Consider the following 22,961-nt stretch of genomic DNA (forward strand, 5'->3'; position numbering starts at 1 on the left):
TGTAAGCATAATCTTAAAAAGAACCCTGTATTAACGCAATTTTCCAAAAAAAAAACTGTTTACAACATGTTTACACTTATATAATATTAAGTTCTGACAATATACAAGTGATAATGTTCGTTTGTCCTACCGTTCCAGAGCTTAGCTTTTGTGTATATTGTCATTCTTGTCATTATGAAATTGGTTTATTTTTATGTTTACCAGGAATTATAAATTGTTTCTGGCAACAGAATGCATAATGATAATAAATTATTTACTTCATTATTAAAATGATAAAAACAACATGTCACAAGTTCATGTCATTGTAAATCAAATATAACAAGGATCAGAGTGTCAATAAAATCGAGGAAAATATATCCCAAATCATGTTAATTGCTTTCTATATACTGTAATTAGATATTGATAGCCTAGACAGGAAAACTCATTATCAATAATTAAATAAGCAAAGATATTATGAGAATATATAAATCATTTTGAAAAACACGGAACCTTTCTTTAGATACAGAAAAAAACCTATACATAAATAATAAATTTTTCAATAAAATACATTCTATGTACAGATTTATTTATAAAACATAAAAAATATCTACAATAAAATTTTTATCATTGCTAAAAATACTAAAATAGGGAATATCATTTTCCAGTATGGCTTCAATATCGATCAATATAAAAAACTTTTAAAAACATAATTAACACAAAACAACTTGGAGAAAGATATAAAAATTAAATGTTAATATCAAAACCTGTTATAGTCCAAGTTTAAGGCTTTATAAAATTATGAATTTTCAAAAATCTATAATACAAATTAGGACAATGTTTGAAAGTCCGTCTAAAAGTTAATATCTCGCTAAAAGGGAAATTACCTATTGGTCAAAACAAATTTTTTTTTTTTTTTTTTTTTTTTTTTGGGGGGGGGGGGGCTTGATAAATCAACCTTGGCCTTACTCCATAAAAAAGCCATACATTTTTTTTAATTCTTATTTTTTAAGTAAATCTAAAATCACATGCGAGAGAGAACCTTCTATCTACAACTTGGGACTTTGTCCTTAGAGGCTAGGTGGGAAGCCACTAGAAACACATAAACCTTAATAAATTTTCATCATATGTAAATAATATATGTTCACATTGCGTAGAAGTAGCATGTCTTTGTTGCATTCTATTTACTCAAATTCATTCTTATCATTAGTCAAATAAAATAAAACGTTTTAATATCATACAATTTAAAAGACAAAGAAATTATTCAAAATATAATTTTTTCAATTTTAAATAAGAGCCAATAAATCAAATAAAAAACATGTATTTACATCTGTTATCAAAATAAAAAAATAAAAAAAGAAAATCAAAATTTTAGTGCAATGAACACAAAAAGAAAAGTATTTCTATAAATCTAAAATAAAAAACTAAAACTTGAAAATAATTTTTTTGTGATATAAAATAATTGTTTACAATATTGTACAATCTCCCGGCTTAGCAGGCCGCTGTCTCCCGTCGCCGCCTAACGTTCCAGCTGACTTTGACCGGCGGAAAGGCGGTGCAGCTGACGCGCCACCGCCATCCTCAGCAAGATTTTGTCTTGATTTTGATCTGCCCCGTAAGCCGCCTGATGGTCGGCCGCCTGTGCCGTTACTGATATTTTCTCTGGAGGCATTGATCCTCTGGCGAGACCCTGATCTGTATCTTGACCTAACAAATGCATTAAGGTTGGTATAATTGAAACACAAACTAAACCTTGGGAGTTAACACTTTCTAGAAATGTACTAGCTTTCTTATAGAAAATGTAGCCAGAGCATATTAAATATTTGCCTATACCAAATGTTTTCTTTATAATACTTGAATAACTGATCTGTTAAAACGTACTTTTTAAAGAAAAATTTATCAAAAAAGCAATCACTAACTATTATGACATTAACAAACAATGGTGCTAACAATACCTGGGTCCTAGTGAGCCTCTGTTATTAATAATTTGTCTGCGGGCAGGACCTTCCTGGCTAACCTCTCCGCCATCAGTTCTAAATATTATCATAAATATTAATAAAGTATTTGGATGTAGATCTTTCTGTCTTTATCAAAGTATTGAAGATTTAAACAAATATGTCTTGGGTATTAACAAATATATTACTATTATTAACAATTTAACATTTGTTGTATTTTCCCTCAATTACGTCCAATGGGGGGAGTGGCAGGTAAAGGGCAGTGGGGATTACCTAATCAGTTGCATATATCTCATCATCTTTACCTGTCCAGATTTGTGGCAGATTTACTGTTGTCAGCCTCCAGGTTTGTTCTGGAGCCACTTGTTGACCTTAATCTCGAGTTCTTTAGCCTGGATCTTGACCGTCCTGACTGCGAATCTAAATATTTGCTTGCTTGAAAAAAGTTATATTGTATGATAACAAACAATCAGAATTTTTTTCTTTATGTGATGAAATATGTATATTTTTTAGTCATGTTTAGTCCATTGAAGAGTGTTTCTACCTGAATTTGAAAAGTGCTAAATTTTCTACTTGGATTTGAAGATAGTTTGATTTTCTACCTGGATTAGAAGTTCTTCTGGATCTTGTACTGAACATAGACAGGCTGCTGCTTCCACTAATTACTCTCCTTTAGGTCATCAAAACAACTTTGGTTTCTATTTTTTTCTTGTTTATTTGACTTTTTTGAAAGCTGGGTGTAGCAATAAAGCGAGACTGTTAGAAAGTGGGATAGCAAAATAGTGTATTAAAACGCGGTTAGGTAGGGGACATTAGGCTGTTTATTGCACTAGTCCCAAAATAACGTTTTTTAATTCGTTGTCTTAACAATTTTAGGAACTTATTTAATTTTGATTTGGCTGGTTCATTAATTTGAGTGTCTAAACATTTCAATCACCAAATATAATTTTACAGACGGAGAAATTTTTTTTATCATCATTGGGGTTGTCTTATCCCTTTAGATCTCTGAGTAAAACTTTATATAAACCTTTGATAAAAAAATTCTCTAAAAAATGATCTAAAAAGTGTAGTTATGATGCCTGCGTCCTCTTGTCTGAGCTGCTGTTCTAGCATCTGCATATCCTTGTTCTTCCTCTTGTACTCTTTCTCCATGATTGTTGTTATTGTACCTTGAATCTGAGATGATGGCTTCCTCGCCAAGTTGTTCTGTGTCATTAGCTGCCAGCTGGTGCTGCTCTTCCTCGTCAACATAAATATTCTCAACAGACTTCTGTTGTATGAACTCGGGGCGTCGTGGAGATTTTGTTCTTCCCCCGCCGCCAAGACCAAATACATTGCCCGAGCTCATGGAACGTTTCTTCATTAGGTTGCCGGTCCCCCTTGCACCACGTCCTCTACGCAGTGGTGAAGCTTTGCGCTGGTGGTCACTGGATTGTCCTGAGGAGTTTCGTGGTAGTGTTCTGGATTGGATAGAAAACATGCTGCCGCCAATTTTTTTTCCACCACTCCCGCCTGATCTGCCTGTTCCTGGCTGTTCTTGTGAAGTTTCCAGGCTCAGGTTGTGGACACTCTTGGACTTCATCTGGCCGATATTGCTGTTAAATGATAGCCTGTTGCCAGAGTAGGAATTTCTGTCCTTGTTGCTGATAGTGTTGCCGGACTGTGAGCTTTGCCTAAGAGTAGATTCTCGCTCAATATATTCATAGTCAGAGAATCCATTTTCAGGAGCGGACGGTGTCTGTTGTCTGTTTTGTTCAACTGTCATGGTTGGCGGCTTGTTTGCTTGAGTGCCAGACGGCTGGCTGGTCGTCGGAATCTCAGGTAACAATGCTAGGCCAGGCAGGAAGGAGTTTATGGTGTTTGTGTTCAGATTTGTCCGCTTGGTGTTGGCCAGGAAGTTTGAGAGATCATACCTGGACACATCATCTGAATATTCAGCAGATACAAACAAGATTGGAACATCAACTTCGGATCTGTATTTCAGAATTTGATTTATCTATCTATATTTATTTATAACTTTAAAAATTATTAGTTAAGCCTTGGCCTGTTGTTTATTGAAATTAAGTCTTTTTTACAATCCTTATTTAAAAGCATCAGGATATGTGTCTATTTGTGTGTTCTCCTTTATAGTGTATCTTCTCATAGGTCCTGGGATGGTTTATATTTATTTTGAGAGAGAGAACAACTAACCTCCTAAGATAAATCGCCTTTAAAAAAAAACTAACCCCCCCCCAATTTTTTTTAGTTTTTCTTTTCAAAACTAAGACTAAAAGTGGAAGGGGTAGACTTACCCCTACTCCCCAAAGGCCCCTTAGAGGCCTCTAGGGGCGTAGGTGCTAGTATTATACAGTGTGTTTTTTTTCTGAGAACTTTTTTGAAAGCAATTTTACCCCACTTATAGTTATCAGAATTTAATGATTAATGGCTTATTTTCTTTGTTTTTCAAGGCAATTAATAGAACAACAAAAAATATTTCAGTTTTTATTTAAAAAGTATAGTAAAATCTAAATTTCAAAACTTAGGTGTCAACATATAAAAATGGTTTTAGCTCATTTTTCTTAAAAAAATGGATTTTCTGTAGTCGACTTTGGGGGGCCAGTACTCCCTCCCTGGTTGAGATTTGAAGTGTTTAGCAGCCATTCTTGCAAAAGGTTGATTATTTGAGCATAAGAAAAATGCGCTATGCATTTTTATATGTTGACACCTAAGTTTTGAATTTTAGATTTGACTGTACTTTTTAAATAAAAACTGAAATATTTTTTTGTTGTTCTATTAATTGCCTTAAAAAACAAAGAAAATAAGCCATTAATCATTAAATTCTGATAACTATAAGTGGGGTAAAATTGCTTTCAAAAAAATTCTCATAAAAAAACACACTGTATATATGTCATTACATTGATTTCAGGTTTAAAAAAAAAAACTTAGGTATATAATTTTTTTTATAGATTATTGATAAATCAAATTCCCTGAAGACATGGTCGACCTTTGCTTGAATCATATTCTCTAAATAGGTTGGGGTTATCTTCCTCTTTCTTCTCTCTTTCTTACTTTTGGCATCAAGATCCCAGAAGGTTACAATGAACATGAGTTGTTTCAAAGCAGCCTCGCCAAAAACATTGCATATACAGTTCAGCACAAAATCCAAATCCTTTGAAACAATTTTGTGAAACAATGACAATAATATTCATTAGCATTACAAAAACAATAAGGTTACATAAATTTTGATGAAAAAAGGGCAGTAAAATGTTATACAGTAAATAAAAGATGGAAAATTAGATATGATTTTGAAATCAATACGTAATGGCATCAAAATTTCATATATACTTAATATAAAAGCAGGGGCTGCTATTCAGGAAATTAATTCCATTTGAAATTGCCGAAAATTAAATATTTTGTTGGAGTAAAGTTGGAATAAAACTTGTTTTTTTGGTGTAACTGAAAGGGAAGTGGGTAGGAAGGGGAGAAAAAAGGGAAGGGGGTTGAGGGGAAATTTTAACTTAGAATTGTTTGTCAATATTTTCCCTGTATATAAAAATCTGTTTCTAGCCTATAAAAAATTACGTCATACAATACAAATGATTAAGCCAATACACAGACTAAATTTCCAATGGCAGGCCAGTATAAATTTTAATTAAAAAAAGGTAGGCCAGTATGACGTCATTTTTCATGGCACTATAAAAAGCCTCATATATTCAATTCAATTAAATTTTTTTTCACAAAATGCCTCGTTTCTCCACTCTAAAGCATCCCAGACGACCACAAGCCAGGTGAGGTATCCAATCCTACGGAGCTCAACCTCCATCTGCTGGACAGCTACCTTGTCTATACCATCCTCGTACAGGCCAGGAAACTCGAGAGCTGTAATCCTGGCGCGCTGGTCAAACATCCATCCAGATTTGACCTGGATTGTCTCCTTCTGGTTGGATTTTGTACCTCTAACCTGATAAACAAAACACACAATTTAATCAATTTTGTTTATTCGCTATTTAAATAGAAAAAGCTAATTAATATCTACAAATGGTAATAATATGAAAGAAGTAAAAACAATACCTGAACAAGGATGACAACATCCATAAGTAGCGAAGCAAATAAAATCATGGACAAGATTATGGATAAGCAAGTTTAAAGAGCATTTGTTGAAATAAAGAATATTGGAAAAGAAAATCACAAAACCTTTCCCATATATTTTTAAAATATTTTAATTTTTAATATTTGGACAAAAAACACGAAAGATATGGGAAAATATAGAAGTAGCCGAAAACCCGCCATGGATGTTTTATACTTAATCATGCTCCAAATTGATAAGAGTTTTGACAAGAAGTTTCAGCCTTCTATCATTTATAGGAGCCGGGAAAATCTCATTTCTTCAAAAACATCTAATTCTTACGGACAGACAGACAAATTATAGAGTAGCTCCGCTACTAAAAATACAAATAAAAAAAAACATTACCTGAAAATGACCATCTCCCATAATTAGATTACCCACACTAGACTTGCCATGTCCAGGTGGGCTCAGGAGCACTAGAACTTTATCCAACTTCTCCTCAGTAGCCACAACAACTTCTTGATCAATAGTTTCAACAACAGCTGCTGCGGCATCATTTACATCTTCAACAGTAGCTGCGCTGCTGCTACTGCTGCTGCTACTACTGCTACTGCTACTTGTTCTTGTTCTGGTATTGTTCTGAACAACCATGTTGCTATCATTGCCTGGTCTTGGAACAATCTGTATTTGAGGCTCTAGAGGGCTGTAGCGGTCAGTCTGCAGCTGTTCTATGTACTTTACAGGAGGTGTTGTCAACAGCTTATCAAGAAGGGTGGAATAAAATCTTGGTATTGGCTTGAAGTGAAGCACAGGGAACCCTATCGATGTGTTGTATTCAATGCTCTGTTCAAACAAGTGAGTCATGTTCTCAACGCTGGCCTTGATATCTGTAGTAGAGCCAGGGTGCCACAGCACAACAATCATGCTGTTGATAGCTGCTGGAGAAAATATCTCAATAAAGTCAGCAAACATGAGCACCATTTCTTGAGAGAAGTCTCCTGTTTTGTTTTCAACTGCCCAGATAAATATCAGATGATCCCCATCTTTCAATCTTGCCAAAAGATCATCGTATCTTAATTTAAAGTTTTTATCTTTAACACAGCAAATGACATCCTGGGCGCGGTGGTTCCTGACAAAGTTGTAGATGTGGCTGAGGTTGGGCTCAGTGCCCAGCAGAACAATTGTAGAATAGAGAGTACTGAGGTCCCTGACAGGCACATCATTCTCCTCCTCATGTGATATTATGGTCTCAACAACCTCAATAGTTTCATCAGACGAGTGGCTAGAGGATGAGACGGATGAAGGTGGTCTTGATATTTTACTATAGGTTGTTCTACTATCTCCTACTCTCTGATCTGCATAAATATCTGGCCGTTTCTGGTCAATATTAATTGGAATATCTTTTCTTCTTTCCTCAACATGAATGGGAATATTGTAGGGTTTGTTAGATTCTTCTTTTTCCCTTCTTTCAAATGTATTTGATCTTACTGGTTGTCCCATATGAAACAGAGGCTTTCTATCTGCCTGACTGAAGCTTGTGTTTGATATTGTTTCCAACTCAGAGCCAAAATATTTCTCATCTGTTTCCTCATTTTCCATTATTTCAACTTCTCCTTTGGAATTTTTAACCTCCTGAATGATTGTTGTTTTGGTAACAATTTTTCCAGTCATTTTATTATCCTTCATATCAATAACAACTCCTTCTCTGCCCATAAGTTCTTTAACCTTCGACTCAACAACATCACTGAGTTCAACTTTTCTTCCAGCATTATTATTTCTGTTTCCATCATAATTAGCAGTATTAGCATGTACAGGAATGGAGTATGAGTCCAGAGATGACTCACTGCCATATGTAGGTATAACCTGAACAGGTACAGCTCTCTCAGTGCCCAGCCGGTCAAAGTAAAGAGAAGTTCCTGCAGTGCCAACATTCTTATCCAGACTGATATTTTTGTTGATGGGAATGTTAATGGTGGATTTTTCATTTCTGTTGGTGAGATCCACATTGCTGAGGTCCTGATACTTCTGGTTCCTCCATCTTTCTCCAGTTTTCATCTTAGTCTCCATTTCTTCTTCATCATCTAAATGAAATTCAATACATGAATATATCACAAAAATGATGTAAACCAGTGGATACGCCCCTAGAAGTATCAAGGGGCACTTAATAGGATGTGCCTTAAAATAATTTTGAAATTTTTTTGAGGTGTGTGAGTCGAACATCCCTCTAGTTTTAATTTTAGTTTTGAAAGAATTTTTTTTTATAAGGGTGAATTCTCTTTGTAGGGTGGTGACATCCACCCCAAAATAGTTATAAACCTTCCCGTACATATGGAAAGCTACCTTGTAAAGGAGAACCATATCGGTTCGAGATCCTGTTATTTTATTATCAGGATAACATAGAAAATAGTTAATAGCTCTAACTGAAGGATTTTTTTAGTAGCACTATAAGCATAGATTGATAATTTTAAACTATTAGACGCAATTGGCCTTGTTTTTTAAAGAGCTATTTCTTTTGATTTACTCTTCCAAAAATCTGAATTTTACATATACTAAGCAATATCTTTTTTATACAAATAGTAGACATCCTATCCCCAAACTTAATGATATTTTGTTTCTTTTTTTGAGGGGAGAGGGGAGAAATTGTCGTAGATTAATATATGTGAAAACAAATACCTGACGTTGATGTTGAATGTGAGGAGCATAGTTCATCCACATCAATAGTTTCCGTTACAGAACCATGGGTGGAACTCCGTATGGTTGATCCCCGGCCAAATTGATTTCCCGCATTCCTGCCAGCACTAAGATGGGAGCCGGAGGTGACTGAAGAGGGGGCATGGCCAGTTGGTGGGTGTCCTTGAGGCTGCGCCACGCGGGGAGTGTAACCAGAGTTTGAGGTTAGGGTGGATGAAGCTCTGGAGGCTGGGTTGTATCCTGCGGATCCAGGATTGTATCCAGTTTTACCTGCATTATATCCAGCACCATTGTTTGTATTATAGCTTGTGGCATAATAGCCAGAGTTGGCAGTCATGGTTGATGCTCTTGAGTCCACTGAATATCCTGTCCGCTGTCCAGGATTGTATCCAGATCCTGCTGCGGCGGCCATCTGTGTTGAACCTGGATTAAATCCTGAGCCTCCAGTCTTGGAGCCAGCATTGTAACCAGCACCTCCCGCTGAACTCATACCTCCATACGCGGCTGTGGATGCCTTGATGACTTTGCTGTATGGGGCTGACAAAGATGGGTTTGATTCTTCTTCACTTCGGACCATAACCTTAATGATTTCATCATATTAATTTTAAAAAAGCTATATAAAAAATTGAAATTCATACAATTGTATTGATATTCGACCCCAATAAAATTCAATGAAATGTTTTTATCAGAACCTATTGAATTTGGTGTAATTTCAAAATACTGTTTTAAATGCAATGAACTAATTATGGAATAGTATTTAAATTTTATAAAACTTTTAAAAAATTATTTTTAAAACGTCAAGATTGTTCTGTAAAGTTTTGTTATCCTACTCTGTCTAGCTGAAATTATTAGATGTATCAGAATTTTCAAGTATGATTTCGGTCCGATTAATATCAGATGGATTAGAACCAGTTTTCAGCCATACTGTACAATTATGTATAGCATCGTATTACAGATAATTTTCCTCGAATATTGAAACAATAAACCTAAAACTGATTGTTTCTTTGTTATCATTGCATATTATGTCAGTGTGCGGTCTTATTACTTTTAAAAATCAACCTTGATGCAGGGAGGGCGGAACATTGGGCTGTTTATTACACTAGTCCCCAAAGTTCTAAATTAACGTTTTCTTATTTGTTGGCTCAAAAACTTTTTGGACTTTTATTGAATTTTTATTGGTTTGTTCAATATGTTGAGTGTCCAAACGTTCCAACCAATAATTGTAATCGATTGTTGGGGTAATTTTATGTATCATCATTGGGGATGTTAATCAATCAATCGGCTATTGTCATATCCCTTTAGATTCCAGACCTTGATGAGTTCTTCTAGAGTCTGGAGTGTGGTGGGTAGAGTGTTAGGTACAGAGTTGTTCTTCTGTTCAGTCCTCCAGAAGACTGTGTCCATGAAGTGGACAGTCAGGTCGGACACTCCCAGGGCATAGCCAACATCATCCTTCACCTGATTAAGTAAATATATTTTTCAGTTTGGCTGCCAAACCGATTATTATCCGCTGGATTAGAACCAGTTCTCAGCCGTTCTGACAAAACATGTATAGCATCGTATTACAGACAATTTACTATAAATATCAAAATAAAAATCATAAAATAAATACCAGGTTTGTTAGACAATGCCCTCAGGGCTAACAAAGCTGGTTTTAATCCTATGATTTTTCATTTTAATGTGCGCGGAAAGCCGCTATAATACGATGCAATAAATAATTATGAGACATTCAATGCAAAACGCACCTAACTGATGTAGGAATCATCATGAAAAGTTTGAAATTGATAAAACAATTCAAGCATGTCTAGATTAACGAAAAGAGCTAACCGTTCCGGACGTAAGGACAGAACTACAATGATTATAGAAAAACTTTGCTTTTAAAAATTTGTAACATGTTTAAATCTTACCTTGGAAAGAACAATATTTTCTGTTATTCCTCTTTCTCTTCGCTCAGCTATACGACCAAATTGCCTAGCAGTAAAATTAATAAATGTTATTCACAATAACAATATATTTTTGAACACAAAAATGTAGAACAAGAAGATTTTTATTGATAGGTAGAATAAGACACCAGCAAAGTCCCTGTTTTTGTATTTATTTTCTAAAAGGAAAACTAACAAAATATTCTCTGTAAGGAGAATGGACAATATCTTAAATGTTTTGTTATTTGATTTTCTACCACACCACGAACCCCAAGAATTTGAATTTTTGAGAAGTCTTATATATGATCCTTTTTTGGGGTTCTATAGAAGTAATTAAAACGCTAGTTCTAGTTTAGTGCTTGAAATTATTTCAGGATTTGAGCTGGGTCTACAAATTCTAAAAACTAGAATATTGGATGTAGAATATACGTGGATATTATGAAGGGAAAAAAATTGTCGTCAATTTAGTTTGCTAACATGGAACTCGTTTATTAATCAGTTCTAGCATATCTAGAAGGAGGGAAGGGGATGGGGTAAAAAGAGTTGAAGGGGGGACTCGCTATTTAGCCCGCAACAGTTTTACTTTATTGGAGAATTGAAAATTTGTTTTAAGATCCAGGTAATCTTATATCTATTAATTATATTGGTAGTATGTTGTATATATACCTGCTCCAGTTGGAAACTACAACAGAAACCAGTCCTGGAGAATGGAGCTTACCCCCCAGGATCTGACGTAAACACTCCAGCTCCCGGTGAGGTAGGTTATTTCTGTATATTTTGGTTAATTTAGGTCGTTGAAATTTATATTCTAATAGTACTCATTTTAAAAAAAAATATTTAAAATTACTTTTTTCGGTAAACAATAAAACTAATTGAGTTGAATTATGATTTTTACTAGCGATTTGACTTGAAACCTGAATTTTTTGTAAACATTTCTCTCACAAATGAGCATTCAATTAATTTGGTTCGTCGGTCTCTCTGTACTGCCCCAAGGGAATTTTTCTTAGCTGCTAAATACTAAATGACAGTTTTTTAACATTAAACACTTTCTCCCTATTTTTGTCCGGCTGTCCATTTCAATTATTTCAGTAAATCTTTTGTACAGTCACAAGCTTTGCAACCCGAGAATGTTTGCATTCTGTTGTGAAATTATTTGATTATTTACTAAGTATATTTGCGATAACTTTTATTTAATGAAATCTTCCAATTTTTAACATGTACAAAACGGCCTGCTTGATTGCTTCAAGATCCATGTCAGATCTATATAGGAAATAAATGTCTATAAACGAGCTCAAGTTTTCCAAGGAATATTTGTTTAAAACTCATAGTGCTCCAATAATCCTTAATAAACTCTCATTGCCCAGAACGATAAGACCCATTATTTTACATTATTAAAAATAAATTCCTTTTTTTAATTTCATGTTGCTATTTACCTTATATCAATGTATTTAATTTCTAATCATAAAAAAGAAAATTTAGATTTATAATATAATAAATTTAAGAAAACTCTATTTTAAAAGAATTCGATTGTGGCGACACTTTGTGTGTTCAAATATTAAACTAAAATTGAAATCATCATCATTAACCCTTTGGTGATGGTAATGTAAAGAAGAAAATATAATTTAAAAAAATCTTTTTAAAATCATTTAGATTATTAAATATTTACTTTCTTTTAGATAGTAATGCCGGGTGAGGAAAATAGATTTATTGAGAAATAGATATGCATAAAGTCTTTAGTCTTTAGTCTTTAGTCTTTAGTCTACCCTCCAGCTATCAACACCTATGATAGCCACTGAGTAGACACTCTACCCTTTTGGACTCCCCCCAAGGATACCCCATCCCCCAGTCATCATACCCCTCATCTACACACACTCGCAAGGCGCACATCAACCCCTCTCCCTCAGCTGTCCTACCCCCACCACACACACACTCTCTCTAGGCAGGCTATCAGCTGACACAAAGTGCCGGTAACGAAGCCCTCTCATTGGAGGAATTAGTTCCTACCGACAGATAAGAGATCTGATTGGTCCAACGCACACTCATTCGGTCACATGACCTCAGGCTATTGGCTAATCTAGATTGATTAGTGTAACACGCGTGTTTTTACACCAGTTTTTATCTGACCACGCTCGATTATACATCTCAATTATATAAGTGTTGCTGCTTTATAAAATGGCAAAGAAATTGCTAACGCAGGATGCCTTAGCTCAAGTAAGGTCATTCTTACAAAATGACATAAAGGATGCCATCAGTCAAGCCGTAACTGAGAGCGTGCAAGCATATGAGAAACTTCAAAAGGTGAGCAGCGACACTCTTAGTAAAACTTTTTTATCTGAGATTCGTGGTTTGCGTGATTCAATTGAAATTTTAAATGTTAAACACCGCGACGAAATGAACGAACTTCGTACGTTAATGGAAGGTGGTGAACTTTCATCTGAACAGCAAATTGCTGTACGAGTGGTGTCGTTAACAAAAAACTTTGAGAACTTTGTCGTTAATGCGAATGCGCGTGAAAAATGCCAATCCACACTCAATGATTATTTTTTGTCCCAACTTGCTCACAGGGAGCAAAGGGATAGACTGTGGAGCATTCGTGTTAACAATGTTCAGTGCCCATGGCTTGATAAAACGCCGACAAGTCGCGAGGTTTTTGACATTGTCATCAGGCCTGTCTTAGTCGAACAGGACCCCGACGCAAACATCAATTACTCTAATACGATAGAGTACTCTCATCCCCTAAGCCAGAGGGTTAAAGGCCCCAGAAATTATATCTTCAGGTTTTACTCTCGCCATATGCTTTTTCAGTTCATGCTGAACAAGAAGAAGCATTTGCAACAGTTGGACAAGAAGGCTCGCGACAAGACAGGTTGGACCAGCGCCGCTGCAGTATCTTTCGACGGTAAGAGTTTTCTTAAGTGCGCCCACGATCTTGCGGACACAAATAGAAGCCTGATGACCTACCTACACAGCGCAGGAATCGCGTCTAGGACTAAACTGTCGGGTACCAGCGTCGCCTTCCAACCTAAAGATGGCCCCCCTAAATGGATAAAAGTGCAGAATCCTATGGCTCGAAGCCACATCGGGCTGATCTCTCCACTGCCTCCCCTACAGGAAATATTAAGCACTGATAATTTGATTGTAAAATTCATGCGTGAAAATGGCCAATCTAACCGTAACCTTTTCTTTCAAGGTTTCGAATCAGAGATAAAGAGCCTACTGCAGGACCTGAAGGACAACAAGCTGCGTGGAGCCCAAACAGAGCAGGACCATGAGGATCAACATTCTCCAGATCATAGTGTCACTGTTGATGCTATCTCCACAGCCGAATTTCCTGCCATTGAGAATTCTGGTGCCGCAATTCCCACCAAGACAAGCTCGGCCCCAGGTACAACACCAGGCTCTACAACCACAGGTACTAACGCAGCATCATCCTCGGTATCGACAAGGTCAGCAGCTGCCAAACCATGAACAATGCCACGAGCATTCCTCTATGGATATCGGGTCAAATTTAAGCCTTGAAAAGGTTATCGTCATATTAGTAGTGTACATTTTGTACAAATTTCACTTCAATTGAGCAATTACTAGGTACTATTAGGTACACACCAATATCAAAGCTCAAACTTATTACGCTTAGCCGTCTTTATATCTATCATTATTATAATCTGTATAATCTGTCAATAATCTGTCAATAATCGTAAAATTCAATGGAAAAGACTGATTAATGATAATTGTGTGTAAACATATACTGGTAATTGGTAATTAGTAATTAACAAATTAATTTTTTAACTTAATTTACTGATTTATCTCTTCTTACTGATTTTCTTACTGATTTTTTTTTTTTTTTTTACCGATTTTATTAAATCATTGTACTTGTTGGATGCGGGTAAAGGGGGGGGGGGGGAAATAGTAGAGATTTTTTACCATGATTATTATATATGTTATTATTTTAGTGGAACACCTGCCGATAACTTCTGCCTGCATAGCTGAACCGGAAGCAGAACCTGCATCTCCAGATCCATGGCCTCCAGACACATCCTTAGACAGCTGGTTCTAGTCAGGTAGATGATATTTTGTGTCTGAATGAGAATGTGAATTATGACATCACTAGCATTCTCTATGACGATACGTTTAGAGAATACTCGAACGACTATAACATTAAGTGTGACTATATAGATATAGATTCTCTTTTTAATAAATTTAAAAATACAAATGAGCAACTTTTTAAAATTTTTTCAATTAATATTCAAAGTCTCAATAGTAAAATCCAGCAGTTAAGAAATCTAATTGAAACGGCCTCCCTGGAGGGAGTTGGTCCATCGGTCATCGCCGTCCAGGAGTCCTGGTTATCACAGGACTCAAACACAGATAGTTTAAGTTTAATAAATTACAACCTTATCTCCACCCCCCGACCAGAAGGGAGGGGCGGGGGAGTAGGGCTGTTTGTTCATAGCAAATATCAAACAAAAGTTTTATTTCCAAATTTTTTTGTGCCACATATTTTTGAAACTATGTGTGTTAAAGTCACATTAGGGAGTTTTAAGGCATTGATAGTTAACGTTTATAGACCTCCACACAGAAACCCTGAGGACCTTGAATCATTTTTTAACATACTTGGTGACTTTTTAGATGTGATTGATGATAGCAACCTCCCTGTATTCATTGTGGGAGACTACAACTTAAATCTCTTCACGACTTATGACGTCTTGGGTCCTGCATCTCGTTTTTTTAATTTAATGGTAAGTAATGGGTATCTATCCTTAACGTTAAGAGCAACCAGAGTACATAATTTCTCGTACTCATTGATTGATTCAATTTTTTGCAAGGATTTCCTGGACAATTTTGTTGACTCACATGTAATTGTCACTGACCTATCAGACCATTTTGTATTGTCTAGTTCTTTTTCACATATTATTCCAAAACCCCCGAAAAAACCACAATATTTTGAAAAAAGATTTTTGGAAGAAGCAAATATTGATAACCTCAATTATGAACTATCAATACAAAACTGGGATGAGGTCTTAAGCACAGAAGATGTTGATTTAGCCTATGCGAAATTTTTTTCAATTTTCTTTAATCTTTACAACTCTTGTTGTCCCAAGGACAAAATTCGCAATAATCGTAGGACCATGCCGCAGTCACCATGGATGTCTAATCACCTTCTGCTGTGCAATAGATTTAGGGATAAGTTGTATAGGAAATCCTTGAGTTATCCAACAGAAGAAAATAAGGATAGGTACTCAACTTACCGTAATAATTACCAGAGAACTTGCAGGGAGAGAAAGAGAATATACTATCAATCTGAGCTTGAAAAAGCGGGCAAAGATGGCCGCAAAGTATGGCAAGTATTAAGGGAGGTAATGGGTAAATCCAAGTATTCAAGTGATCTTGAATATCTGGAAATTAATGGAGCAAAAATTGAGAACAAAAAGGAAATAGCCAACACCTTTAATTCCCACTTTGCAAAATTGGGTGAGAACCTTACCCCTGAAATTCCCCAAACATCAAAAGATTTTAGGGATTATTTACCCCCCCCCCCATTAATGATAGTATATTCATTCCTCCCCTGGATGAGCTCCAGGTATTTAACATAATAACGAGCTGCAGGCCCAAGACGGCCAAGGACGTGAACGATGTAAGTTGTAAACTCTTAATTCAATGTGCCGCAAACCTGCTGCGGCCGTTGACGCACATATATAATCTTAGCTTTTCACAGGGAATTTTTCCCTCAGGGATGAAAGTGAGCAAGAATGTAGTCGTTTATAAATCAGGGCCATTGACCAGCTTAGATAGCTGGAGGGGGGTTTCTATCATCAACACATTCTCGAAGCCGCTCGAGAAGATCATGTATAAGACACTATATGAATTTTTAGATGAAAGATCCTTTTTCTCCACGCGGCAATTCGGATTCCGCCCAGGACTCTCCACGGCACATAATGTTCTTGATCTTGTCAATCGTATCACGGCGGCACTTTCCGAAAAGAAAGTGTGCGCCGGGATATTAATTGATATCAAGAAGTGTTTCGATCTTGTGGATCGAAACATCTTGTTGAAAAAACTCGAGCATTATGGCTGCCGTGGAGTGGTCCTGAGGTGGTTCGAAAGCTACTTTGAAGGACGGTCACAACAGGTTGCGTTTGGGGGAGAATTTTCTGATGTACTATCTATCCTTATCGGTGTTCTCCAGGGAAGTACACTCGGTGTACTTCTCTTTCTTATCGTAGTTAATGATCTAGACTCTGCCACTAGAGACGCATTGCTGTCTCTTTTTGCAGATGACACATTTTGTCTTTTAACAGCTGACAACATCAGGGATCTGTTTACTAAGATTGAAAATACTCTTCCTCAAATTACCGAATGGTACAACAGTAATAAACTTATTATAAACAGCAAAAAAACCAAGGTTATTTTGTTTCAATCGCCAAGGCAAAATTTCACGGAAGAGGAAAAAAATCTTATAAAACAGTTTCCAGTTTTTATTAATTCTAATCATGAAGGAGAAAACCTTCCAGAAAAAATCCAGAAGCTAGATCATATAACTTTCTCGAATAGTAACCCTGGGGAACAAGCCGCAAGGCACTTGGGTATTCAAATCGATGAGAAATTGTCCTTTAAAATCCATTTTAATTTAATGCACAAAAGAATTTTAAAAATCGTGTACTCATTACGTCAAATGCGTCATATACTTGACTCGCAACATCTTAAATTGCTCTATTTTGCCTACATAAAGTCTGTTCTCAACTATTGTTTAATTGTATTCACTGCTGTTCCAAACATCTTATTGGAGCCAATCTTAAAGCTCCAAAAGGAGTGCTGCCGCTTAATAGCAAAAAAACCACGCCGTTTTCCATCAACTATTTTATTTAAACAGTTGGAAATTTTACCAATCAGAAAACAAATGGAATACGAAGTGTTTTTATTTATGTACAAATATAAAAACGATATGCAGCCAAGAGTATTTGATGGTGTTTGGAACACACGTGATACAATTCACGATTATGAAACCAGATTTAGAAATAATTTTATAGTAGATCAAGCCAATAGAAATTTTATATTTAATTCACCATTACATTTTTTCCCAAGACTTTGGAACACATTACCTGAAAATTTAAAAACTATTCCTACATTCCTGGAATTTAAACGAAAAGCTTTTTACTTTGTATTAAACTCAATATAATGGTTTCATTCTTTATTTTCATTCTTAATTTTCTTTCTTAATTTTCTTATCTTTTATCTTTATTTTTTAAATTTATCAATAGTTTATTTTTTTACACTTTATGCAGGCAACAATATATCATAACATCATACTCATACTCATAATCACCAAGAGCAGTTTAAGTTGGATTCAAGTATTAAACTTTTATAAGGATTCCTTTTTTGGAATCTTTATCCCTATCATATTTAAAATGAGTATACGGTTGGGAAGTTCTTTTGTACATTTTTAAATATTTCACGCATCGGTTTGACATACTTAATTATGGCATCGGATCATTCTGTCCTAAATTTCAACCAAAATTTTGAAGCCTTCAAGCAACGTTTTTTTCTCTTTCCTTCTTTTCATTCATTGGGATTATACATGGTCGTCTCAGGGACTAAGGGATTCATTGGAAATTTAGCAAGGGTTGAATCTTAATTCGAGGACGACAGGGTTTTTGTAAACGGCCAGGGAACGTTAAATACAAGTGACAAATTAATATTAAATTAGCTACCTAGGACTTAATACAGACAGAAATTCTTCTTTAATCTTAACTTTTCAAATTCAATTTCAATTCATTTTCTTTTTCAACTTAATTTTAATTTTAATTAATTTATCTAATTTATTTTAGACTACCTTGTCCGGGTCAGTACAACCAGGAGCTCCTGGAGGGCGTACATTGTGTCCTTCGAGTCCGACCTAAATACCTACATCCCCGTCGTCGGGTCGTCGTTCAAAATAGAATTCTTACTAGATGTTAACCCCTGCAATTAAATTAAATTCATTCAACAAAAATTCTTACAACCTCTCTTTTCTTACATTACAGTTTTTTATCAGTTTTTTGACAGCTTCTTTTCTTTTCAATATTTTTATTCTTCAATAAATTTTTTTTTCACAAAAACATTTAACTTTAAAATTTAGCAATTTTTTTTCTTTCATTTTTTTCAACTTAATAAAATTATTTTTATGGGGGAGCGCATCTAGAAACCTGCTGAGATTCTCACAAATTTTATTTAAACACAAATTTTATTTAATTCCAATTTAATTCCTATTTTTAATTTAATACCTATTTTTAATCAAAATTCTTTTTAATCTTAATTCTTTTTTCGCAGTTTTTTAGTTTCTTTCTTTCCAAATTTTCCTTGTTTTCAATTTTTACTATAGTAGTCACACGAAATGTCTATATGTCTTGATTAGGTTCATATTCCCATGTCGGGCGCAAAATCCATCTATCTGTCTAATCGCTAGCCGGTCAACTCCTTGACCGGTCACGTACTAACATTGCTGTACAGGTTGACATATGGAGGTTATGGAGAAGGGGTTGCAGGCAAAGCTGATGTGAAGGCGAGCTCGCAGATGGTAAAGCGGTGGAACCACGAGCGGATAACTTTCTGATCCGCATTTATTTGGCGGTTACCGGCCGGCGAAAGTGGTACCGACACCAACCACAGTCCAGCCCGAAGTAGGCTCAGCCACACCTAGGCCGCCAAGAGAAATCACCTAGTTTATCAAATTCCGCAATTATGTTTACCAGTAACAATAAAAACATATAATTATTATCGATATAATATGAAATATTAACATGTAATTTCAATATAATAATTAATTGTCTATGTGATTTACTCATAACAGGATTGAAGAGTTATTGAATAAAAGTTCTATTATTATTATTATTATTATATAGAAAACTAGCCAATAGGGAGATAATTATATCGAGCCAACTCTAGTAATAATAATATATGTAAAGAAGAAAAATTTAATAAATTTTTTATAACCATAATATTTCCTGTTAAGTTTAAAAGCATTGAATCCGAGATGTGTATACTTGACAACAATTACAACATGCTGTACAGGACCCTCCAGTCTAGCTAGCAGCTTCTCCAGGCTGTTGTAGTAGCTGCCTCCACCCTGCTGCTCATCTCGTACAGGGGGACACTCCACCACGTTCACCAGCTGGTCAGCTATGGTGCCGTGGTGGGAGTAAAAGTCACGTGACTCACCAATGGCATACTTGCCCAATAACAACCTATACACAAATAATTCTAAGTTGACAATTATTTTATTAGGTAGCGAAGCTTTAGAATAAGTTTTAATTATCTATTAAATACATAGTAGAAGGATGTCTATCCGACAGTCTATCGAAGCGACAAGATTTATTTAAAATATGGTATAACGTCAGTCAACTTAAGTAAAATGACAGTGAAAAACAAGGGTAGGAGCTAACAATAACAAAAAAGGATTTCTGTTTTATTTTCTCCAGAAGGGGGACATTGGACGGTTATTTTTAGTGGTACCCAATGTTTTATAAATTCACTGTCTAACTAGTTAAATAACTATTTTGGTTGGCATAAAACCATAGTTTCTATACTTTTTCACCAATAATTTAATCACTATAGGGGAAATATTGTTATCATAAATGGGGGAATGTATGTCATGTTATGTCTTATCCCTCGAGATCCCTGGTTTAGAATGACAAAATAACCAAATTTTAAGTTGAATTGAATTGTTGGATCTTTGTATATATAAATACAGGGATCTAAAGGTATAAGACAATGGCCGATAAATTGATGTACATTTCCAATGACGATACAGAGAATTATCCCTTCGGTATATTAAAACTAGTGGTTGGAACGTTTAAACACTCAACTTTATGAACCAACCATTCAAAATTAACTAAAGTCCCCAAAGTTTTTAAGTCAACGAATAAGAAAACGGTATTTTAAAACTTTGGAGTAACAAACAGCCCAATGTCCCCTTTCTCTCTCTCTGATATAAATATATTATTTTTAGAATGAATAAGACGTATTCTTATCTTTTCATGTAAGTTTGTTTTCTTTTTTTGGATAATTTTATGCTTCAATATTTGTTTATATTATGATAAAGAATACGAACCTTGTTTTTGCGTTTTATATGTAAGATTTCATTAAATTGCTACTAAACAAATGACTCAATTTATAGCTCTAATATACTTAACTAGCAACTACGCCATTAGAAGCATCTAGGGGCACTTAAGGTAGGAGAGGGAAAAGTTGACCTCATCCCATTTTAAATTTGAGTTTTAAAAGAGTAAAAAAAATATTTTATTGGGGAGGTGGGTGAAGACACCCTCCCCAAAAATAGTTCAAAACCTTCCTAGGACCTATAAGAAGCTTCACTGTAAAGGAGAACATATAGCGAGATCCTTCGGGACAGACAATAAACGCTTACTACTTTATTTAATAGGTATTTAATAGGATAGTGTTCGTGGTTAGTAGCGCAGCTACTCTATGATTCTTTACCGCTTTACATCAACTTTAGTGGGCATTCTTTAACACTGACCCCCCCCCCTTAGCCGCCGTTATTCCAAAAAAATCCTATTCCAAGGGTAGGGGGGGGGGGAGGAATAAAAAGATATGAACTGAAGAAGGGACGCGGAGTCCTTTCTATGCCCCCTTTTAAATTCAACAATCTTGAGTAAAGGAGGTCGAAACGTAAATTTTTAATATCTTTGTTTTGACACGTTTCCTGCGAAGCTCCCATACACCCAATATAAAGTAACCAATCTGGGTGTTAAAAACTAAAAGTATTTTCGAAAAACCACGCCCGACCCCCAAATGATATTCAATTTATTTTAAAAAATGCGAACGGGTGGGGGGAGGTTGTTTTTGCAAAGAACATTGAAGAAAACTGTTAGATAAATGTTAAATAATATTTTACCTTATAAAAGATGATTTACCACTGCTAGCACTACCAAAAACCAAAATGTTTTTTCTTTCCATATTTCACATCAAAAAACAAAAATAATAAGTTTGCCCTACAACTGTAAAAATGCAATCACTTAATTGTCATTTACTTAATTGAATAAGAAAGCATTAAATATAAACACAAACTATGTTGAAAAAAGCCAATATTATTTTCTTATCTTTCTATGACACACACATCAAAGATAAAAAGGCAAAACTAAGTAAGGGGAGGAAAATAAAAGAGGGATTGACATACACCTACATGAAGGGAGGCAAAATTACTCATATGAAATTACTACAGGGCTTTTGAAAGGTTCTCTATATATGCATTAACCTAATTAAGTAAAAATACGTTCATCATTTTTTTAAATTTAATTATTTATATTGAATGTTTTACAATAAACAAAATATATATTATTGCTAAATTTCGCTAAATAATTCATAATACCAACTTTTATTTACTTTTTTTTCAAGAAACAAGGATGACAAAATCCACTAGTAAAATTGTAGTATTTAGAGTGTATGTAACAAATAAGCAGAAAAGGCCATTTTTAAAGCTATGTGTAATTAAATTCTCTCACAAAAAAAACAATTTTTGATAGAATATCAGCAATGAACTGCTTAAGCCTTAACCTATTTGAAATACACATTAGGTCAGAATAAAATAATATATGAAAGGAACAAAGATGTATAAACCAGACAACTACCTGGTTCCAGGGACCTTTTTCGTCTGCTAGCAAATTGCTTTATTCTCTTTTGTGGCGACTTGGCTGTGTTCCGACACTATTGACTGATAAAAAGACCCAATTAAAAGTGGGTACTGGGTCCCTACACCGTGGACATACAGTTGTTTAACCCTTTTCCCTCTATTTTTTTACTTTAACATAAAAGCTAAGCTACCAAATATTGTATCTCGAATCCTAGTTAGCCCGATTTTTTTCGCTTTGACGGAGTAATTAATTTTTCGTTGTACAATAGCGATTATTTCCTATGATAACACAAACAAAAATAAGTCTGGAGTTGTTACGCTACTAAAAAGATAAGAAGTTTAGAAATATATGACAGACAGGGATTAACTTCTCTGAAAATTTTACAATATAAACAAATAAATACGGTTATATTTTGAACTTTCTTTTCATTTTTGCTAATCATTTCTTTTTGTTTTATTATAAAGAAACAGCCTTTTTGTGTGCAAAATTACATAATGTTTTGTACTGCACTGATATCAAACTTTAACTTACCTTCAAATAGTTTTTTTTTCTAAGGGCGATATCTCTTTAGATGGCAAATTTACACTCCCTTAACATATATATAAATATTCCCTATACCTATAAAAAACTTTCATGTAAAGTAGAACCGTAGTGGTCTGGCGGTAGGCGAGATCCTTTGCTATACAGAGAGCCTGACAAACATACTGTTACTTTTGTATAAGGACTAATGGCTTTGCCCCTAGTGGAG

General features: G+C 35.0%; 1 protein-coding gene across 1 annotated transcript; it reads right to left on the reverse strand.

The window, feature by feature from the left end:
* Nucleotides 1-1,015: 1,015 nt before the first annotated feature.
* Nucleotides 1,016-21,644, reverse strand: LOC145317465 (uncharacterized). Its single transcript, XM_080158560.1, has 14 exons — nt 21,478-21,644; nt 19,568-19,807; nt 11,256-11,357; nt 10,575-10,638; nt 9,979-10,125; nt 8,650-9,247; nt 6,382-8,057; nt 5,656-5,871; nt 4,898-5,079; nt 3,011-3,904; nt 2,534-2,601; nt 2,237-2,351; nt 1,932-2,009; nt 1,016-1,683 (listed from the first exon to the last, which is right to left on the reverse strand). Exons 1-14 carry the CDS (start codon nt 21,537-21,539, stop codon nt 1,443-1,445), a joined length of 4,683 nt encoding a protein of 1,560 aa, XP_080014686.1. The 5' UTR covers nt 21,540-21,644; the 3' UTR covers nt 1,016-1,442.
* Between the last annotated feature and the right edge of the window lie 1,317 nt (nt 21,645-22,961).

Source organism: Acartia tonsa, chromosome 4 (assembly GCF_053477335.1).
Source record: "Acartia tonsa isolate MP-2025a chromosome 4, ASM5347733v1, whole genome shotgun sequence".
Classification (NCBI taxonomy): domain Eukaryota; kingdom Metazoa; phylum Arthropoda; class Copepoda; order Calanoida; family Acartiidae; genus Acartia; species Acartia tonsa.